The 19012-nt window shown below is 36.7% G+C and overlaps 2 protein-coding genes across 5 annotated transcripts in view; both read left to right on the top strand.

Annotated features, from left to right (window-relative positions):
* The first annotated feature begins 782 nt into the window (after positions 1-782).
* LOC131363876 (immunoglobulin superfamily member 1-like) lies at positions 783-7796 on the top strand. Of its 3 annotated transcripts, none has more exons than XM_058406844.1 (6): positions 783-908; positions 2447-2476; positions 4824-5090; positions 5189-5512; positions 5597-5734; positions 6207-7796. In XM_058406844.1, the coding sequence occupies exons 1-6, from the start codon at positions 878-880 to the stop codon at positions 6431-6433; spliced, it is 1017 nt and encodes a 338-aa protein (XP_058262827.1). In that variant the 5' UTR covers positions 783-877; the 3' UTR covers positions 6434-7796. The 3 variants fall into 3 exon arrangements, with proteins under 3 accessions (XP_058262827.1, XP_058262818.1, XP_058262835.1); XM_058406835.1 differs by having other exon boundaries at positions 6174-7794; XM_058406852.1 differs by having other exon boundaries at positions 799-908; positions 5004-5090; positions 6174-7795.
* Positions 7797-16131: 8335 nt separating this feature from the next.
* The window catches only part of LOC131363833 (deleted in malignant brain tumors 1 protein-like), a 12306-nt gene continuing 9425 nt past the window's right edge, over positions 16132-19012 (top strand). The window contains exons 1-2 of one of the 2 annotated variants that reach the window (XM_058406762.1): positions 16132-16394; positions 18983-19012. In XM_058406762.1, coding sequence (XP_058262745.1) covers positions 16364-16394; positions 18983-19012 — 61 coding nt within the window. In that variant the 5' untranslated portion in view covers positions 16132-16363. The remainder of the gene's footprint in view (positions 16395-18982) is intronic. The other variant, XM_058406770.1, reaches the window with a different exon arrangement.

The following is a 19012-nucleotide window of genomic DNA, read 5'->3' as shown; positions in this document are numbered from 1 at the left end:
CACTCACAAGCACAGTTTCTGAAGTGTTGCTTTAAAAATTGTAGATGTGAGAAGTTCTTTGCGTGCACTAGAAGTGTGGTTAGTGTCGTACTGGTTATGCTTTTAGTTTTATGGTTTCTGCCTTTCAAATAAAGGAACTGGTCAACACTGGAAACTTGCTGATACAAAAACGACGCAGCGATCATAACTTCAAGATGTCACTCTGACCTCGTCACCATGAAAAGAGTGCAGCAGTGACCACTATAATTGAACTAAGCCTCATTTAAAAAGTATATTTTAATGAATTTTTTCTTTTTAAATCTTGTGCAATTAAGTATTCAGTATTTTTTGGTATTGTAAACAAAAGTTACATGAATTTATGCAAATATTTAAAACTTCAGAAATCTACAGGGTATCTACAGGGTAGGTTATCAAACTGTCTTTATCCTCAAGACATCTCAACCTAATTTTAACACTTGGGAGATTATGGAGTGACGTGTTGATCATAAAAACAAATATCTTTATGAAGAATGGTGTTCATCCCTCCAGAACACTTCCAGAAGATAAATTATCTTGTCATGGCCTGACACTTTACACTTATGCTGTACGTTTGTTCCGGTACACTGGGGGTTTGAATAAGTTTCGCCTAAGTGTGTTTTGGGCTGTTCTTCAACTTTTGGGTTGTTGAACAATCTTGAAAATTTTTATATGCAGCAAAAATAGTTTATGGTTTTCAGCCTCACTTTTACAAGAAGTGACCAAAAAGAAACTCCACCCCTTCGGTTGCATGAAGAAGAAAAAACATCGGCCATCATAGCCTCACAAGGTTCCTCGTGAGCAGACAGCAGCAGTGGACACTGTAATTAGCATCAAACTGATTTACATCTTAAGGACCAGGATGTGGAATCTTCGTCTCACTTTAATGCTCGGTAAATTCAACATTTATATCAATATGTCTGGCTTGTAATTCATGTTATTATATAATCTCCACATTTATATGTGTAGAATATGTGCTTATGGGTTATTTTTTTAAATAACATCTATCACTGTAAATCCTTGCTAAGTGATTGCTGATACTTTAAAAAGTATTTCTTACTCTCCTTTGGATGACGTTAGAATTTAAATATTTATTTTACTGTGAAGACATTCTCCGGATGAAGACATTTACAGAGCAGGTTTATTTTCACATAAATTCTAACAGAATTCCAATACAATAATAATCACCTTTTTTGGAACATGTTTATTTAATCTTTTGTTTATTTGATGTTTATTTAATCTTTATTTTATCTTTATCAGTAGGAATAAAAATGACCTTTTGCACAAATCTAAAAACCGAAAATTCTCAGTTCTAAAACCGAGGGCCTGAAATACAGAAAAGAAAGAGCTTTTAGGAATAACAGTTTTAAAAATATGATGGAGTTTCATGGTGTTTCCACTCTAGCTGGTGTGCTTTATACACTTATACATAATTAATTTAATATTCTCTCAGTGTGAGAGAACTATTACAGATGTTACAGCAGTTTATCAAAAAATGTGAAAATGGATGCTTTATATTGTGTAGTATTTTTACTGCATTTTAAAATGTTCACAACTTTCTGGATATGAATGGCTTTGATTTCTATTTCAGTGGTAGGGATTACAGTGTCTCAGGATTGTGACATGTTTGTGATGTGCCAGAGTTATTTTACTTCTTATTTTGGAAATTGCTGACTTAAAAGCAGGAAATAGAAATGATCCACAAAGTGGGGCGAAGGTTTATTGTTTCTTATAAGTATCAGGCTTTTCCATAGATCTGTTACTATAGAAATTGTAACATAGTAAAACAAGTGTTTTAATATTAACCTTTTTATTGCAGCTGCACTTCCTTCGAAGTTGATAATAGAAAATTAATCAGTACCTTCCGACAATTAAAAATCCAGAATTCAGCAGTGCTCTTGTATGACCTAAAAATATCACTTACTGCATGTGTTACTCCTTTTTATACACTCACCATTTACTTTATTAGAAACACCTTTAGAACTGCACATTCATGCATTTATCCAATCAGCCAATCAGTCAGAGGGAGAGATCAGAGAAGAATGAGCAGACTGGTCTGAGGGGTTGTGGTAGCTTAAGTGGTTAAGGCTCTTAAGATTGGGGGTTTAAGCACTGCCCCGCTGCCACACTTGGGCCCTTGAGCAAGGCTCCCAACCCACCCTGTATCTTGGCTGACCTGTGCTCTGACCCCAACCTCCAAGAATGGGATATGCAAAGAAACACTGTGCAGTAATGTATGTGACAAATAAAGACAACTTAACTTAAATGGAAGTCTATAAAAACTCAAACAAGCACAACCACGGTGAGCAGTAAAACAGCTCAGGACCCCCAGCATATCAAACCTTGTGATGAATGGGCTACAACAAAAGGCAGCTTTGGTTTTTACCCCACTGGCTTCATGAAATTCCTCCTCTTTATTTTCTCTCTACAGTCGGTGTTCTTAGAGCTTCTCTCCTGGCTGGTAAGTGTATTTGAATAAACTGTATTTACTTTCTAGATCAGGGGCATCAGCACATGCCCAGGTCACATCAGCACGTTTTTAACCTATGAAGTAGTCTTGCATCAACTCTATCAAAGTACTCTTCTTCTGGCAATGCAACACCACGAACGACTCCCCCAAGCTGAAGGCTGTCTTCATAAGCTCAGCTTTGCCCATTCTGACACATAGTCTGAGACACTCAGTTTTGTTCTGCATGTTAGCATATTCCTAACAAAGTCACATTAATTATCAAACAATTTCCTGATAAATAAATAAAATATTTATTATTTAATAAATAAGGGGGATGGGAAAATCTGTATATCTGTGTATTATTACTCGTGTACTGTCGCTGTTATTTATTTAAAAATATATAGTGCACACAACTATTTGATTTTTATAGTGTCAGTATATTTAAGGCATAAAATATTGGTGTAAACAAGTTGATATATTGATAATTATGTCAGGTGAAGTTTTATATAATTAATTGGAGATCTATGAATCATGTGTTGTCTGTGATGGTCTGTAAGTATTATCAGCCATTGTGGTGTAGTGTATCATACTTGTTCAATTCTGTCATGTTGACTAGAATATTATGTGTTGCATAGACTAGTCATTTTCACTCATTCATAAACTAGTCAACACTGTGGGGATGTCCATTAGTAAGACTTTAGGGAAAATGGTGACGTTGTGGTGGTGTTATTTTTTTTAATTTGTTTTTATATTTACTGCTCTTTCATCTCTTTTGCAATTTAAATTAACTTTTTAGATCTGTGTATTTTTTCTTTTTTCTTTCTTTCACTCTCTTTGGAGTGGCATTAATAGTCCATAGAATTTTTTATTTTTTTTTTAATAATATATTAATTACAAAGTCTTTATCAGCCTCTGAACAGAGAGGAGGGGGTGGGTTTCTTAAAAATAGTAAAAAATTGCCTTTGAAAAGGTGTCATTATTCAGTTAAATCTAATAAGAGAAATGGATTGATATCAGGTCAAATGCTATAAAATTGCTATAGAGTAATAAGATTCATTTTGATTTATTAACAAGAATATGCATTTTGCAGTCACCCCTGTTCTGGTAGAGTGGAGGCACTGTACATTGGCCAGTGGGGAACAGTGTGTGATGATGACTGGGACCTGAATGATGCATAGGTGGTGTGTAGACAGCTTGGATGTGGTAAAGCGGTCACCGCTCATCAAAGTCAGGCGAGATTTGGTCAGGGGAGTGGCCGAATATGGCTGGATGATGTTGAGTGTTCTGGAAGTGAAAGCATCATCACACAGTGCTCCCATAGAGGATTTGGAAAGCACGACTGCAAACATGGTGAAGATGCTGGTGTTACTAGCTTAGGTAGAGGAAGCGCTTATATTAAGACCTTGGAATCAATGATATTATATTTATATTTTATGCATCAATTTGCCATTCAGATAGAAGGACTAAAATAAAATAAAAAAAAACCACCCAAAAACACAAAAACCCCACTTGTTCCTTTTGCTTGCCAGCAATTAAAGATAATAATTAAGAACACTGCATGCTCTTATAGGATTATTTTCACAAAGTTTTTATACTGTATATAACAATTTGTTAAAATTTTGTATTACTTAATGGAAAACTGATAATTTTTTTAATTTAATTTCATTTAAACAAGCTTTATTGACATGACCATATACACGTACTGTATTGTGAAAGCATTATGGAAAAGTGAATCACAACTCTTATTACCAAACTTCTTGCAACACTGACAGCAGTCAAGTGGTGGGATACAATTGAACAGTCAGCTCTCCAATGTGATGGAAAAGGAGGAAAAACAGGCAAGCAAAAGGGTCTGAGTAATTTTGACAAGGGTCAAAGTGTGATGGCTAGACAACTGGATTAGGGTATCTCCAAAATAGCAGGTCTTGGGGGGAGTTTCCTGTATACAGTGCTTAGTACCTACCAAAAGTGGTCCAAAGAATGACCTCAGAATCTGTGAGCCAGTGACAGGGTCATGGTTGCTTAAGACTTACTGATGTACATGGAGAGTGAATGCTAGTCTAAGCTAGACAAGTCTCACTGTGCATGTACATGTTTCTACAAAATAATTTTTACATTGAACTATATTAAACTGCAATTCTTTACTATGTCTTGTGTGGCCTGCACTTTTCAGGCTTAAATATTTTGCACTGACTGTATCATTTTGTGGAAAAAAAACTTGCATGAAAGCCAAATTACATTTTTTCACTGTAGATACCTAGCCTGATTGTTCAGCTAAGACTCTGAATTGAAAGTTGTTGTTTATCTGTAGCAAAATCAAAGTGAATACAATAACAATATTATGAAACATTTCTTTAAGGGGTGCAGAGTCAAAAACTGATCTCCCCAAACTCTGTGGTCTCACCTGGAGAAGTTCTTCAGTTCACATGTACCACACCCAGTCCAACACACACCTCTGTAGACTTCAGTTTGTATAAAACTGGGACATTAATAAAGAAACAAACTGCAGAGACTACAACAACATTTACTCTGACTGTAGATGAATCACATCAGGGTCAGTACACCTGTGACTACTCCTACAATCGCTCCACCTCATCCAGGAGCAACTCTATTAACATCACTGTGGGTAAGTGGTATTTTCAGTTTTTTTTTCAATTTTCAGTAAGATAATTAATTGGCTTTTATATCTGAAATTCCTGACAAATCATGCCTGTTGTTTTATAGTGAACTTGCAGCAGCCCAAGATCTCCTTCAGTGCTGCTGATGGATGGTCCCACGGTGGGCCTGAAGGACCAGAAATGATCAGGGGCTATGGCTTCTCCATCATTTGCGCCATTATACCTCAGTATCCAGGAGGTTCCTTCCACTTGGGGTTCAGTGGATCCAGCATCACCAGAACTCAGTCAGCTGTGAACCACTCAGCCGTCTTCCTTTTTCCTGAAGCAGATTTTGATCATCAGGGAAACTACAGCTGTACTTATGAAGTTAGCGTGTCTTCACGTACCTTTACCTCCACTCCCACCGAACCCCTTTTACTCACTGTGAAAGGTATGTTAAAATAAACTAAGTCTATTTTTTTGTGTTCTGCAGTTTAGTATTTGAAAAACTTGATGATGATGATTTCTTTTTCAGCATCTCTGGCTCCCTACATTGGTATTGGAGTGACAGCAGGACTGATTCTCATCTTAGTTCTAGTTAGTATTTACTTTGGGAAGACACAGAAAAGACGGAAGTGTCAGAGGGACAAGAAGAATGAGCGTAATTCACAGCGTGAGTTGTCAAAACTGAAACATTTCGGTATATTAAAAAAAATATCCGTTTGAAGACGGAACCAAAATAATTATGTTTCAGCCACAGGGCTGTTGCGTTCTTAAATCTGATTCATTTTCTATGACAGCTGACAGCAATATATGATGTGAATTTTTCTATAGCAACAGCCTAAACAGAGACTTCTAGAGGGAAGGAATCCACATAAATGTGGCATTGTTGACATGTTGAAAGTTTATGGAGTCTCCAGAAATAATTAAAAAGTATATTTCAATGATTAAGAAGTATATTTAATTTTTTTTAATTCATAAAAAATATTTCTGAGGCATAAAAATACTAAAAACATTTAGGAGGTAATCAATATCATTGATTATTTTTTGTATAACAGCACAGCATAGACTGTGTGTAAACTTGTGTGTATTTTGTTACAATCAATTTGTAGGTGCCAAAAACACATATGATTTTCCCCAAGCAGAGATTGAGAGAGATGACAGAGATGCTTATGAAAACATGGAAGCCATTTTCAACCAGAAGGATGATTCGGAGGACTCAGATAATGACTACATTAATGTCAATGTCCTTGTCAGTGAACAAAGAAGTGATGCGGATGATGACTATACTAATGCTGATGCTGAGGAACAAAGAAGTGCCATGGACAATGACTGTGAGGATGCTGAAATTTATGCAAACTGTTTAGAGTAGTGTGGAGAACTATATGATTATACAAAATCCCATATGTTTTCAGTTATGTGGGGACAGACACAAGTGCAGATGATCGATGTTTATTAAAAAGGTAGCAAACAAAAAAAGACACATAATCCTAGGTCAAAATCAAGATAAAAAAATAAAAAATGTACTAGTTTGGTAGACTCTGTAGTACATGCAAAAGGTGCTGCAACAAAGTAATAGTTAAGGGGTGTGTGCACTTATGCAAACAAGTTCATCTAAATTTACTCTTATTTTTATTGTTTCTCACTTCAATTTTGTTAGATACTAAGGCACATAAAAGAAGGAAAAAGTCGTGGCATGAATTATCTTGGTTTATTTATTTATTTATGTTTAAAAAATCACAATGACCTGGAACTGTAACAGAAGTGTTTTTAGACTTTTTATATCTACTGTATTAGAGGAATGGTCAGGGGCTCCATCACTGTGCACGTCCTGCAGCTCTTTTGACAGGGTGAAGTTGTAACTTCTGTATGTAGCACACTCGGTATATTTATCTGAATGTTCCTGTACGGAGTGTATTTGCTGTTGCACAGGAATGTGAATTGAATGTTTGGAATGTGATATACACAAATGCACATAATTTGTATGTTAATATGTTCTCATGTTGACATGTTCAGACAACTTCTGCCCAATAAGATCTGAGTCACTAAAATGATCCGAAGTTCCCATCACTAATATAATATAAGTTTATATTTGGATGATTGACTGCATGGGTTGGGTGAATCCCAATGATATGATAGCTAATGAAGCTAGTGGGGGCGGGAACTAGGAGAGTTGTGTAACTGAGTTTGAGTTATTTTCTTGAATTCTCTTTAAACAGTGGGCTGTTGGATTTTAAGGCTTCACTGACTGTTTCCCTAAGATCGTAGAACAGGCCGTCTGATGCATTAGCGGACATTCCGTTTTCTTAGCAAGCTACTTCATGGATGCTAATCACTACACTAATATGTTACTGTTAGCGTGATAGTCTCCTTTTTTCCTGCTCTTATTACTGATTATCTCTCAGATCACCGTGTCTGCATGTCTAGTGAGATAAACTGCTTGCTTTTTTCATTTATTTCTACTGTAATTTTTATAAAACTGTATTTAGTTTGTTTACTTGACTCATTGTTTCGAGTGTGATCGATTCTTTTTCTGGGCAACTATTAATATTGGTTAATTTGGTCTATGGGTTCTTTCTAGTATAATTCAGAGTAATTTAAAGCATATTGTTTTGTGGTAAGACGTTAGTGAACTTTTATCAGAGCATTTCACCCATTTTTAGTTAATGTGATTTTATAAATAGGTGGTATCATTTTATTTTGTTTACCTATTTTTATTAATAAATTCAATTTGTGTTCACCTTTAAAAGTCTTTCTGATGTTTTAATTTGATTATTAGTTTTTGTTTTTTTGTAAGTGTACAGAACACATGGGACTAGGAGAAAAGTTTAACGTTTATTGAAGCAAAATTTTAATGAAGGCATCGTTATCCATATTGTTTTCCACTAGGGGTACTGGTATTGGAGTGAAATTCAGCCAGTTACCCATCAAAAGTTTGGCACAGGTTATGTTTTCATAACAAAAAGCTCAATATCCTGATTAGATCAGATTAAACTTTATTGTCATTACACATGTACAAGGCAACAAAATGCCGTTTAGCATCTAACCAGAAGTGCGACGAGCAGCAAATGCTTTATACACAGTAATGCAGATAATCTAATATGTACAGATAAGGACTGTGTATAAATAGGAGCAGCACTATGTAGATAATTACAGTTGGTATATACTGTATTATCAACATGATATACAGATATATGTGCTATGGACATGATTTACAGAATACTATGGATTATGTATAGGTAACAATATGTACAGATAAGGGCAGATGTTCAGATAGGAGCAATATTATGGGGATTATTTCAGGTATCAACATGATATATAGGTGTGTGTGCTGTGGACATAATATACAGAGTAATATGGACAGTATACATATGTGCTATGAGCATATATACAGGTGATTAAGTGACATGTGCATACAATACAAATGATGTATAGACTGAGGCAATGAACAATTATATATAGTATGTGAATGTGTGCTAGATACACTATATTGCCAAAAGTATTCGCTCACCCATCCAAATAATCAGAATCAGGTGTTCCAATCACTTCCATGGCCACAGGTGTATAAAATCAAGCACCTAGGCATGCAGACTGTTTTTACAAACATTTGTGAAAGAATGGGTCGCTCTCAGGAGCTCAGTGAATTCCAGCGTGGAACTGTGATAGGATGCCACCTGTGCAACAAATCCAGTCGTGAAATTTCCTCGCTCCTAAATATTCCACAGTCAACTGTCAGCTGTATTATAAGAACGTGGAAGTGTTTGGGAACGACAGCAACTCAGCCACGAAGTGGTAGGCCACGTAAACTGACGGAGCGGGGTCAGCGGATGCTGAGGCGCATAGTGCGAAGAGGTCGCCAACTTTCGGCAGAGTCAATCGCTACAGACCTCCAAACTTCATGTGGCCTTCAGATTAGCTCAAGAACAGTGCGCAGAGAGCTTCATGGAATGGGTTTCCATGGCCGAGCAGCTGCATCCAAGCCATACATCACCAAGTGCAATGCAAAGCGTCGGATGCAGTGGTGTAAAGCACGCCGCCACTGGACTCTAGAGCAGTGGAGACGCGTTCTCTGGAGTGACGAATCGCGCTTCTCCATCTGGCGATCTGATGGACGAGTCTGGGTTTGGCGGTTGCCAGGAGAACGGTACTTGTCTGACTGCATTGTGCCAAGTGTAAAGTTTGGTGGAGGGGGGATTATGGTGTAGGGTTGTTTTTCAGGAGCTGGGCTTGGCCCCTTAGTTCCAGTGAAAGGAACTCTGAATGCTTCAGCATACCAAGACATTTTGGACAATTCCATGCTCCCAACTTTGTGGGAACAGTTTGGAGCTGGCCCCTTCCTCTTCCAACATGACTGTGCACCAGTGACCAAAGCAAGGTCCATAAAGACATGGATGACAGAGTCTGGTGTGGATGAACTTGACTGGCCTGCACAGAGTCCTGACCTCAACCCGATAGAACACCTTTGGGATGAATTAGAGCGGAGACTGAGAGCCAGGCCTTCTCGTCCAACATCAGTGTGTGACCTCACAAATGCGCTTCTGGAAGAATGGTCAAAAATTCCCATAAACACACTCCTAAACCTTGTGGACAGCCTTCCCAGAAGAGTTGAAGCTGTTATAGCTGCAAAGGGTGGACCGACGTCATATTGACCCCTATGGCTTAGGAATGGGATGTCACTTAAGTTTATATGCGAGTCAAGGCAGGTGAGCGAATACTTTTGGCAATATAGTGTACATTGCCTACATAGAAGTGACATGGCTAGATGAAGTGAATACAGTCAACCATAAAGGGGGATGAGGAGTGTGTTTAGGTGAGGGAAAAACTGTTCCTTAGTCTGCTGGTTTTGGTCCGGAGGCTCCTGAATCGCCTTCCAGAGGGTAGAAAAGGGGTACATGTACAAGTAGAGATAAAACTACTGTGAGCAATTTTTAATGACTTAACATTAAAACCTATAATTATCTATTATTCTGAGGCATATATCAATTTTTTAATATACGGGTATGTAAATCCTCAGTAACAAGATTAGAACAAAAAGATTTGAGATACTGTGTAATAGAGTGTCACAGCTTTGCAGTGTCACAGCCTTAAATACCGTAGCCTACGATGGAAGAAATCCCACCACCTGTACACCCATGGCCTGGCTTTTATATTCAGATAATCTGCTCTGCCTGCCTCAGTAACATAAAATTTCGTCTTACAAGAATTCTTCATCATGTTTGAGAAAACATGAGCGTGTTTTGTGATGATCATAATGGTGATTTTCTTTAATATGAAATCAATGAAGACAACAACAAAGGATTTTATCGGGTAGGTGAATGAATCTGTCATTATCTTAATTTTGTCATGCATGGCGTTTCATGACTGCTGTGGGTTAGCTGGCGTGAGATATTAAGATATTACATGATTATTATGTTTATTTTAATTATGTCAGAATCTGAAACGTAATGTTTTTATGACTCCAGTTCAGGAGAAGTATTAGAGATGCATTTGATTTGACATGAACAAAGTTGTAATTTCTAACCTGTAGTGTCTTTCCTTATCTACATACAATGCACATGTCTGTGTACAGTAGATATGTCTATTTTTAATAGTTCACGATTTTCTATATGTTACAAACTTTTCAGGTGAACTGTTTCACGCCTTGGTTGAAGAATTGCTGACTTCAGTAAGATGCAATCAGAAGTTAGGTGAAATTGTTGCACTCAGAGAAAAATCTTAAACGTTTTTTAGAATGAATTAGTAGTTTAATTTAAGGTTAATTGAAAGTTGAATTTATTTTAGTTTCTAGTCTCCGAGAGGAAACTGGTTTATTATTCAGGTCAGACTTCAGGTTATTCTTGTCAAACTCAAAAATAGAATATTGAAAAATTGAAGTACTCAGCTTTTTCAGTTCAGACCTGTAATGTAGCTACTGCCTGTGCTCTGTACACGCTACTGGACAATGAGAGCTGGGTTTATGAAGAGTTACTGTTTTCACCCCATACTTGAGTATATTCCAGTAGCATGTTGCCACATTGTAATGATACAGATAGAGACACAGGTACAGGTGTTCAGTGTTGTATTTAAAGCTAGCAAACAAAACGAATTACATTCGAATTTACGGGTTGACTTGAAAACCTTGACAAACAGGGGTGTTTTGGCTCTGACATGCTGTCTACTGAACGTCACTTTTAAATGTTCTTTTTTCACTTTTCAGTGTTGTTAAGTCATTAATAATTGAATAATATAACAGTCAGAAATATAATTTACAGAGGAGGAGGTGTTGAGTTGAAAATGGTCATTTTTGAGAAATTCTTAGGAGTAATGCAAAGGGAATCATAATCAGTCCAAGTTTTTGGCAGTGTTGTACTACTTCTGTACTTATGAAGTTAGCGTGTTATCATGGACTTTTGCTTCCACTACCGCTGCACTGCAAAAGGCATATCAAAACAAATTAGCTCTGTTTTTGTGTTCTGATGTTTATTGTTTGAAAAGCTTGATGACGATTTTTCTGGCTCCCTACATTGGTATCTTAGTATCAGTCATCAATTTTCTAAAACACCTCAGAACAGGTTACAATAGTTTTTATGTAATATTCTCTGTAGAAATATATATATATATATATATATATTTTAAATCTGTTATGTTTTGCAAAACACAAAACACAATCTGTAACCGAGAAGCATACATCACAGAGCGTGTAGGCTGAGACTCCTTACCAGGCGTAGTTCCTGTCTTCAGTAGCAGGCCAAAGGAGACAGCATTCACTCCAGAAGCTTCTGCAGCACATCCATCTTTCCCAGCATTTGCATTTACACTGTTCCAGAGCTTTCCCATTCATCATTTCATACACATTCCTCTCTCTGTCTTTGCTTCTTGTTTCAGCTTTAAAATAGTTCTTTCATCATCGTTACCTCTTTTCTACACTGACTTTAAAGACTCGTGCTGCAGTGAGCAGTTTTAGAGGACAGACTGTGCAGCCAGCAAACAATAAATGCAGTGATGGCGCCATCTAGTGTTGAAATAAAGAGTGATATTTTTAAAGGCGTTTTCTGCCACCTCTGTGCTGTGGTGTTTTTTTCAGTCAGAGGCAGCTGTGTAATTTTTTTTCTCTCTTTTTTATGGCCCAAAATTTACACGAATACCAACAAGATCAGTGACTTCAGTCCAGTAACTGATAATATTTCCAGAGTAGAGGGTTGATGTTGAGGAATTAAGACTTGAAAAATTTCAACTAAAGTAGTAAAACCATTTCTTCTGTTGTTAACGTTTGCTGTTTTCATTCCCCATTTTAATGTAAACTGTATATTATTTAAAAAAAAAAAATTATAGGTTTCTAAAAATTTCTATTTTTTTTTTCTATTTTTTTTTTTTTTTTTTTTATAAATTCTGGATTTTTGACTGTCCCAGATCTGCTGCAATAAAAATGATTTAACATCTAGCCAACCAGAATAAAAAATGTATTTTATATTTATTTATTATTATCTATTTAATTTCAGCATGATGTGTAACAGTCATGTGGATACAGTTATATGCTTGTTGGAGGAGGCGTGGCCATGCAAATTATTTGTAGGTCACATGACCACCATTGTGCACATGCAGGCTAAACCTGGGTTAGGAACTTGATAATAAAAGCTGATTTTTTTTTTGTTCCGAGTTTTATTTGGTTGGGGTTTTGTTCAGGAGATGGTGGAATTGGGTGAGTGCTTTCTGGAGTGTCTTTATACGGAGATAAAAGCTCAAAATACCACTTACCAGTGGTGATAAGCATCTGATCATTTACAACCATAACATCTCTCTGTCTGTCTAATGTTCCCCTGGAGTGACGCGAGTGATCATGTTGAAGATGAAGATGCCCAGCTTCATACCTCCAGTTCTTCATGCAGGAGAACTCAGACGGTTTGGAGAACAGCTGCAGACCAAGTCTTTCGCCCAGCTCCACACACAGCAGCCCATTGTCACACTTGCCCTGAATCTCTCTCTCTCTCTCTCTCTCTCTCTCTCTCTCTCCCCCCCCGTCTCTCTCTCTCTCTCTCTCTCTCTCTCTCTCTCTCCCCCTCTCTCTCTCTCACTCTCACACACTTATATTAAACATGCGTGCCCTGAACCAGCTTGCATGTTTGATTCTGATCTAACACCAGATGGAGGATTCTAATCAGCAACATGGAGAACGACGCGAGATTGTGTACACAGTGCACACTCCCAGTGTTCTGCTTTCTCTAAACTTCCTTTTTGTGTTTAGTAAACGTGAAGGTGATAATGTAAGGACACTGCCCAAAACTTTAACTGCCACTGAGCCACATCATTTCACAGGTCTTATAACATGTCAAAGTAAGACAGCGTCCAGCACCAAGGCATCGTTTTCTTCAGTTCTTTTATGTTCTGCTCCGACATTACGCATTCAAAGCACAAATATTGTTACTCTTGTATCGTGAACTGGATGGTGATGAAAATAATCTTTATTAAAGACTTGTGATAATCCTTCAGGCACAGTGGAATTAGGATCCATATGCAGTTTAGTAATCCATTCAACAAACGAATCCAAAGCAACAGGCAAGAAACAAAACACAGTATAATGGGCAAAAGATGGGTAACCAGGGATTCAACAGACGAGCAACCAAAACTGAATCACGAGACAAGCAATGAGAAAACTAGAAAATGTAGCAAGGTTACGCACATGAATAAATCACACAGTAGAAAGTATAAGATTCTTTTTCAAGAATCATTTATGCTTTTGGGTTTTCTTTTGCACAAAACAAACAGTTTGCCTTCATTCCAGATCCCCGGGGTGGACTGTGTTTTTGCTGCAGTGAAAGGAAACTTGTGAGACTGAATTGTGTTAATGTGTTTTTTTGCTATATGTAATGTAATGTTATTCATGTTTGCTACAAGAGCCTGTGGCACAGCGCACTGTTATACAGTGTTTCTATATTCACTGCTTCTCATTTCGGATGCTGCGTCCTCCGGAGATTGCAGTTTGCTGCATACGGCATCAACAATGTCTTTTTTGAGAAAAGTAACAGTAATAACATTGTTCCTTGTTAGGTGTGAAATACTGTAGCCTAATTTCTTTTTACGTTGTTATTTAACAGTTGATTAGTATCAAATGCAGTCATAATGATGCTATAGAGATGGATTAATTCAGGAAGGACACCAGTGAAGGCCTAGGTGTGAAGTGCACTGATTTGCAGCATACCTGCCTCACTCATGTCCAGGGCGGGGAAACAATTAGGCAATTCCACAGATGGAAATGACATCACTCAAACATAAAACTTAAGAAAAATGCAATTACTCATGATATTATAATCCCATGAACAGCAATATACACAAAGAAACAAACAAGCAAAAATAAATGCAGTGATGGCGCCGTCTAGTGTTGAAATAAAGAGTGATATTTTTAAAGGCGTTTTCTGACACCTCTGTGCTGTGGTGTTTTTTTCAGTCAGTTGGTGTACACGGGCAGCTGTGTAATTTTTTTTCTCTCTTTTTTATGGCCCAAAATTTACACGAATACCAACAAGATCAGTGACTTCAGTCCAGTAACTGATAATATTTCCAGAGTAGAGGGATGATGTTGAGGAAGTCTTTCGCCCAGCTCCACACACAGCAGCCCATTGTCACACTTGCCCTGAATCTCTCCCTCCCTCCCTCCCTCCCTCTCGCTCTCTCTCTCTCTCTCTCTCTCTCTCTCATACACTTATATTAAACATGCGTAATCCCATGAATAGTAATATACACAAAGAAACAAACAAGCACAAACAAACAAACAAACAAACAAATAAATAAATAAATAAATAAATAAATGAAAATAAGTATAATCAATTCCTGTGGAAAATTACTGAAGGTTTGCTGGAATAGTCACATGACCTAAAACACTACAGAATGATGATGAAGTTGATTCCAGTGCTGGCTGATAATAAATAAAATGCTAAGTGCGGAGATGTTACAGAGATAATGCTTAGGCTTTAACTAGCTAGAAAAAAACAGTAGCTGTTACTTCAAATCAGCTCATGAAATATAAATATAATTTTTTAAGAATTTGTCGAAGTTTTACAATTTCCAAGAATAGTCATTTGTCTCAAGAAGTCATATTTGAGGTTTTACCTCATTATCAACCTCTTCATGATTGTTAGAATATGAAAATACACTTAAACAGGAAGTACATGAGGAAAACAGTCAAGATATGGCATGAAGGTTAAAGGTCAGTTTATTAGTTGTTTATTTTTCAATGTTACACTCACATGCTGAAATTCTGAAGTGTTGCTTTAAACAATGTAGACTTGTGAAGTTCTTTCTGTGGACCAGAAGTGACGTTAGTGTCGTTGTAGTTTCACTCTTAGTATTTTTGGGGTTCTGCCTTACAAAAACAGGAACTGGTCAAGAGTGCAAACTTGCTGATACAAAAATGCACAACACAGCCATCATAACTTCAAGAGAGTCACCATGACAAGAGTGCAGTAGTGACCAAAATTAAGAACAATCTGAACAAACCCTTACTAAAAATGATATTTTAATGTATGTATTAAATAGGTGAGTTTACATACTATATTTGTTTAAAGTAAAAAAAAAACAAACAAAAAAACCCAGTGATTTTAAGTTTGTATTAAGTTAAGTTTTTTCAGTATTTTTGGTATTTTTTTTTTTTTTTTAAAAAACAACAACAAAAAAGAAACATTAATTTATGCAAATACATAAAACATAATAAAACTGTATTATACCTGTATTAATTATCTGTATCTGCATACTTGATAAAATCAAAAATCATCTATTGTACTCTGATGTTGTTTAAAGAAAAAAAATCAGAAATATTAGAAATATTGTTATCTACAGGTTATCAAAATGTCTTTATCCTCAAGATATCTTAACCTGATTTAACACTTATAGGAGACTATAAAGTAGCATGTTCATTAAAAATAAAAACAAATATCTTTAGGAAGAATGATGTTCATCCCTCCAGAACTCTTGCAGAAGATTAATTATCTTGTCATGGCCTGATACTTTACACATACCGCTTATATGTTTCTTTTGTTTGTCACTCGTCTGTTAAGACACCCGATGAGAGGAAGTGACAAGAGGAAATGAATATTTTTCACACTTCAGTTACTCTGGGGGTTTCGCCTAAGGCTGTTCTTCAACGTTTGGGCTGTTGAAGAAACTTTAAAATTTTTATATGCAGCAAAAATAAATTTAGTATTCAACAGGAAGTGACCAAAAAGAAACTCCACCCCTGCGATTGCATGACTAACATAAGGTTTCTCGTGAGCAGACAGCAGCAGTGGACACTGTAATTAGCATCAAACTGATTTACATCGTAAGGACCAAGATGGGGAATCTTCATCTCTCTTTAATGCTCGGTAAATTCAACATTTATTTCAGTATGTTCGACTTGTAATTAAAATTATTATGTAATTTCCACACTTTTTAAATAACATCTATCACTGTAAATCCTTGCTAAGTGATTGCTGATATTCTTCAAAGTATTTCTTACTCTCCTTTGGATGTCATTAGAATTAAAATATTTATTTTACTGTGAAGACATTCTCCAGATGAAGACATTTACAGAGCAGGTTTACTTTGATCTAAAATCTAACATAATTCCAATACAATAATGATCAATCTTTTGGAAAATGTTTATTTAATATCTTTCTCAATAGGAATGAAAATACCTTTTGCAACCTTTGTCTAGAAAACATGAATTTTTAATTCTACAACTGAGATCCGGAAATATAGAAAATAATAATAATAATAATAATAAACAGGTTTAAATTATGATAGAGTTTCATGGTGTTTCCACTGTAGTTGTCGTGGTTTATAGACTTATTTCTAATGCATTTGGTATTTTTGATTGCTGCAGTTTGAAAGAAGTATTACAGATGCAATTTATCCAAAAATGTTTAGGAATTTTATGGTATTTGTACTGTATTTTGAATTGTTCACAATTTTCTGTATATAAATGACTGATTTCTATTTCAGTGGTAGGGATTACAGTGTCTCAGGATTGTGACATGTTTGCAATGTGCCAGAGTTGTTTCAATACTTGTTTTAGGAAACGACTTCAGTAAAAAGCAGGAACAAAAATGATCCACAACAAGAGCAAAGGTTTATGCTTTCTTAAAAGTATAAGACTTTTCCATAGATCTGTTACTATAGAAACAGTAACAGTAACAACAGTGTTTTAATATAAACCTTTTAATTTCAGCTGCACTACTGTCGGAGTTGGTAAAAATAAATAAATAAATAAATAAATAAATAAATAAATAAATAAATAAATTAGGGCTGGGCAAGTTAGCGCGTTATTATCTAACGCGTTATTAACTTTCTGTGAGTAGTGTATATACAGTGAGGGAAAAAGTTATTTGATCCCCTACTGATTTTGTACATTTGCCCACTGACAAAGAAATGATCAGTCTGTAATTTTAATGGTAGGTTTATCTGAACAGTGAGAGACAGAATAACAACAAAAAAAATTCAGAAAAACGCATTTCAAAAAAGTTATACATTGATTTGCATTTTATTGAGTGAAATAAGTATTTGACCCCTTTGCAAAACATGACTTAGTACTTGGTGGCAAACCCTTGTTGGCAATCACAGACGTCAGACATTTCTTGTAGTTGGCCACCAGGTTTGCACACATCTCAAGGAATTTGGGCCCACTCCTCTTTGCAGATCCTCTTCAAGTCATTAAGGTTTTGTGGCTGACGTTTGGCAACTCGAACCTTCAGCTCCCTCCACAGATTTTCTATGGGATTAATGTCTGGAGACTGGCTAGGCCACTCCAGGACCTTAATGTGCTTCTACTTGAACCACTCCTTTGTTGCCTTGGCTGTGTGTTTTGGGTCATTGTCAGGCTGGAATATCCATGACCCATTTTCAATGCCCTGGCTGAGGGAAGGAGGTTCTCACTCAAGATTTGATGGTATATGGCTCCGTCCATTGTCCCTTTAATGCGGTGCAGTTGTCCTGTCCCCTTAGCAGAAAAACACCCCCAAAGCATAATGTTTCCACCTCCATGTTTGACAGTGGGGATGGTCTTCTTGGAGTCATAGGCAGCATTCCTCCTCCTCCAAACACGGCGAGTTGAGTTGATACCAAAGAGCTGGATTTTGGTCTCATTTGACCACAATACTTTCACCCAGTTCTCCTCTGAATCATTCAGATGTTCACTGGCAAACTTCAGATGGTCCTGTACATGTGCTTGCTTTTGCACGGGAACCTTGCAGGCACTACTGGATTTCAGTCTTTCATGGCGTAGTGTGTTACCAATTGTTTTCTTGGTGACTGTGGTCCCAGCTGCCTTGAGATCATTGACAAAATCCTCCAGTGTAATTCTGGGCTGATTCCTCGCCGTTCTCATGATCATTGAAACTCCATGAGGTGAGATCTTGCATGGAGCCCCAGACCGAGGAAGATTGACAGTCCTTTTGTGTTTCTTCCATTTGGGAATAAACTCTCGGGGAGTGCTCTTAATCTCAGCTTGTTACCTGTATAAAAGACACCTGGGAGTCAGAAATCTTTCTGACTGATAGGGGGTAAAATACTTATTACACTCATTAAAATGCAAATCAATGTAGAACTTTTCTGAAATGTGTTTTTCTGGATTTTTTTTGTTATTCTGCCTCTCACTGTTCAAATACACCGACCATTAAAATTACAGACTGATCATTTCTTTGTCAGTGGGCAAACGTACAAAATCAGCAGGGGATCAAATTATTTTTTCTGTCACTGTATATATATGTGTGTATATATAAAATGTGATCTCAGAGAGTTTAAGCATGGCCTAGTAGTTGGTAATAGATGGGCTGCTGGTGTACACAAGGTCTGTCACATGAAATATCTTGTTGATGAGAGATCAGAGGAGAATGAAGAGACTGGTCTTCTGGTCGTCTTTGGTTTTTACATCACTGGCTTCATGAAATTCCTCCTCTTTATTTTCTTTCTACAGTCGGTGTTCTTAGAGCTTCTCTGCTGGCTG

This window comes from Hemibagrus wyckioides, linkage group LG02, assembly GCF_019097595.1.
Source record: "Hemibagrus wyckioides isolate EC202008001 linkage group LG02, SWU_Hwy_1.0, whole genome shotgun sequence".
Classification (NCBI taxonomy): Eukaryota; Metazoa; Chordata; class Actinopteri; order Siluriformes; family Bagridae; genus Hemibagrus; species Hemibagrus wyckioides.
The sequence above is the reverse complement of the archived record's forward strand: the minus strand, read 5'-3'. Positions and strand labels throughout refer to the sequence as shown.

Bases quoted from the DNA above. Each gene is read 5' to 3' on its own strand.
- LOC131363876 (XM_058406835.1), top strand. From the start codon at position 878: ATGTGGAATCTTCGTCTCACTTTAATGCTCG. The intron at 909-2,446 runs GTAAATTCAACA...TTCTCTCTACAG, and splicing joins TCGTCTCACTTTAATGCTCG to TCGGTGTTCTTAGAGCTTCT. The intron at 5,091-5,188 runs GTAAGTGGTATT...GTTGTTTTATAG, and splicing joins CTCTATTAACATCACTGTGG to TGAACTTGCAGCAGCCCAAG.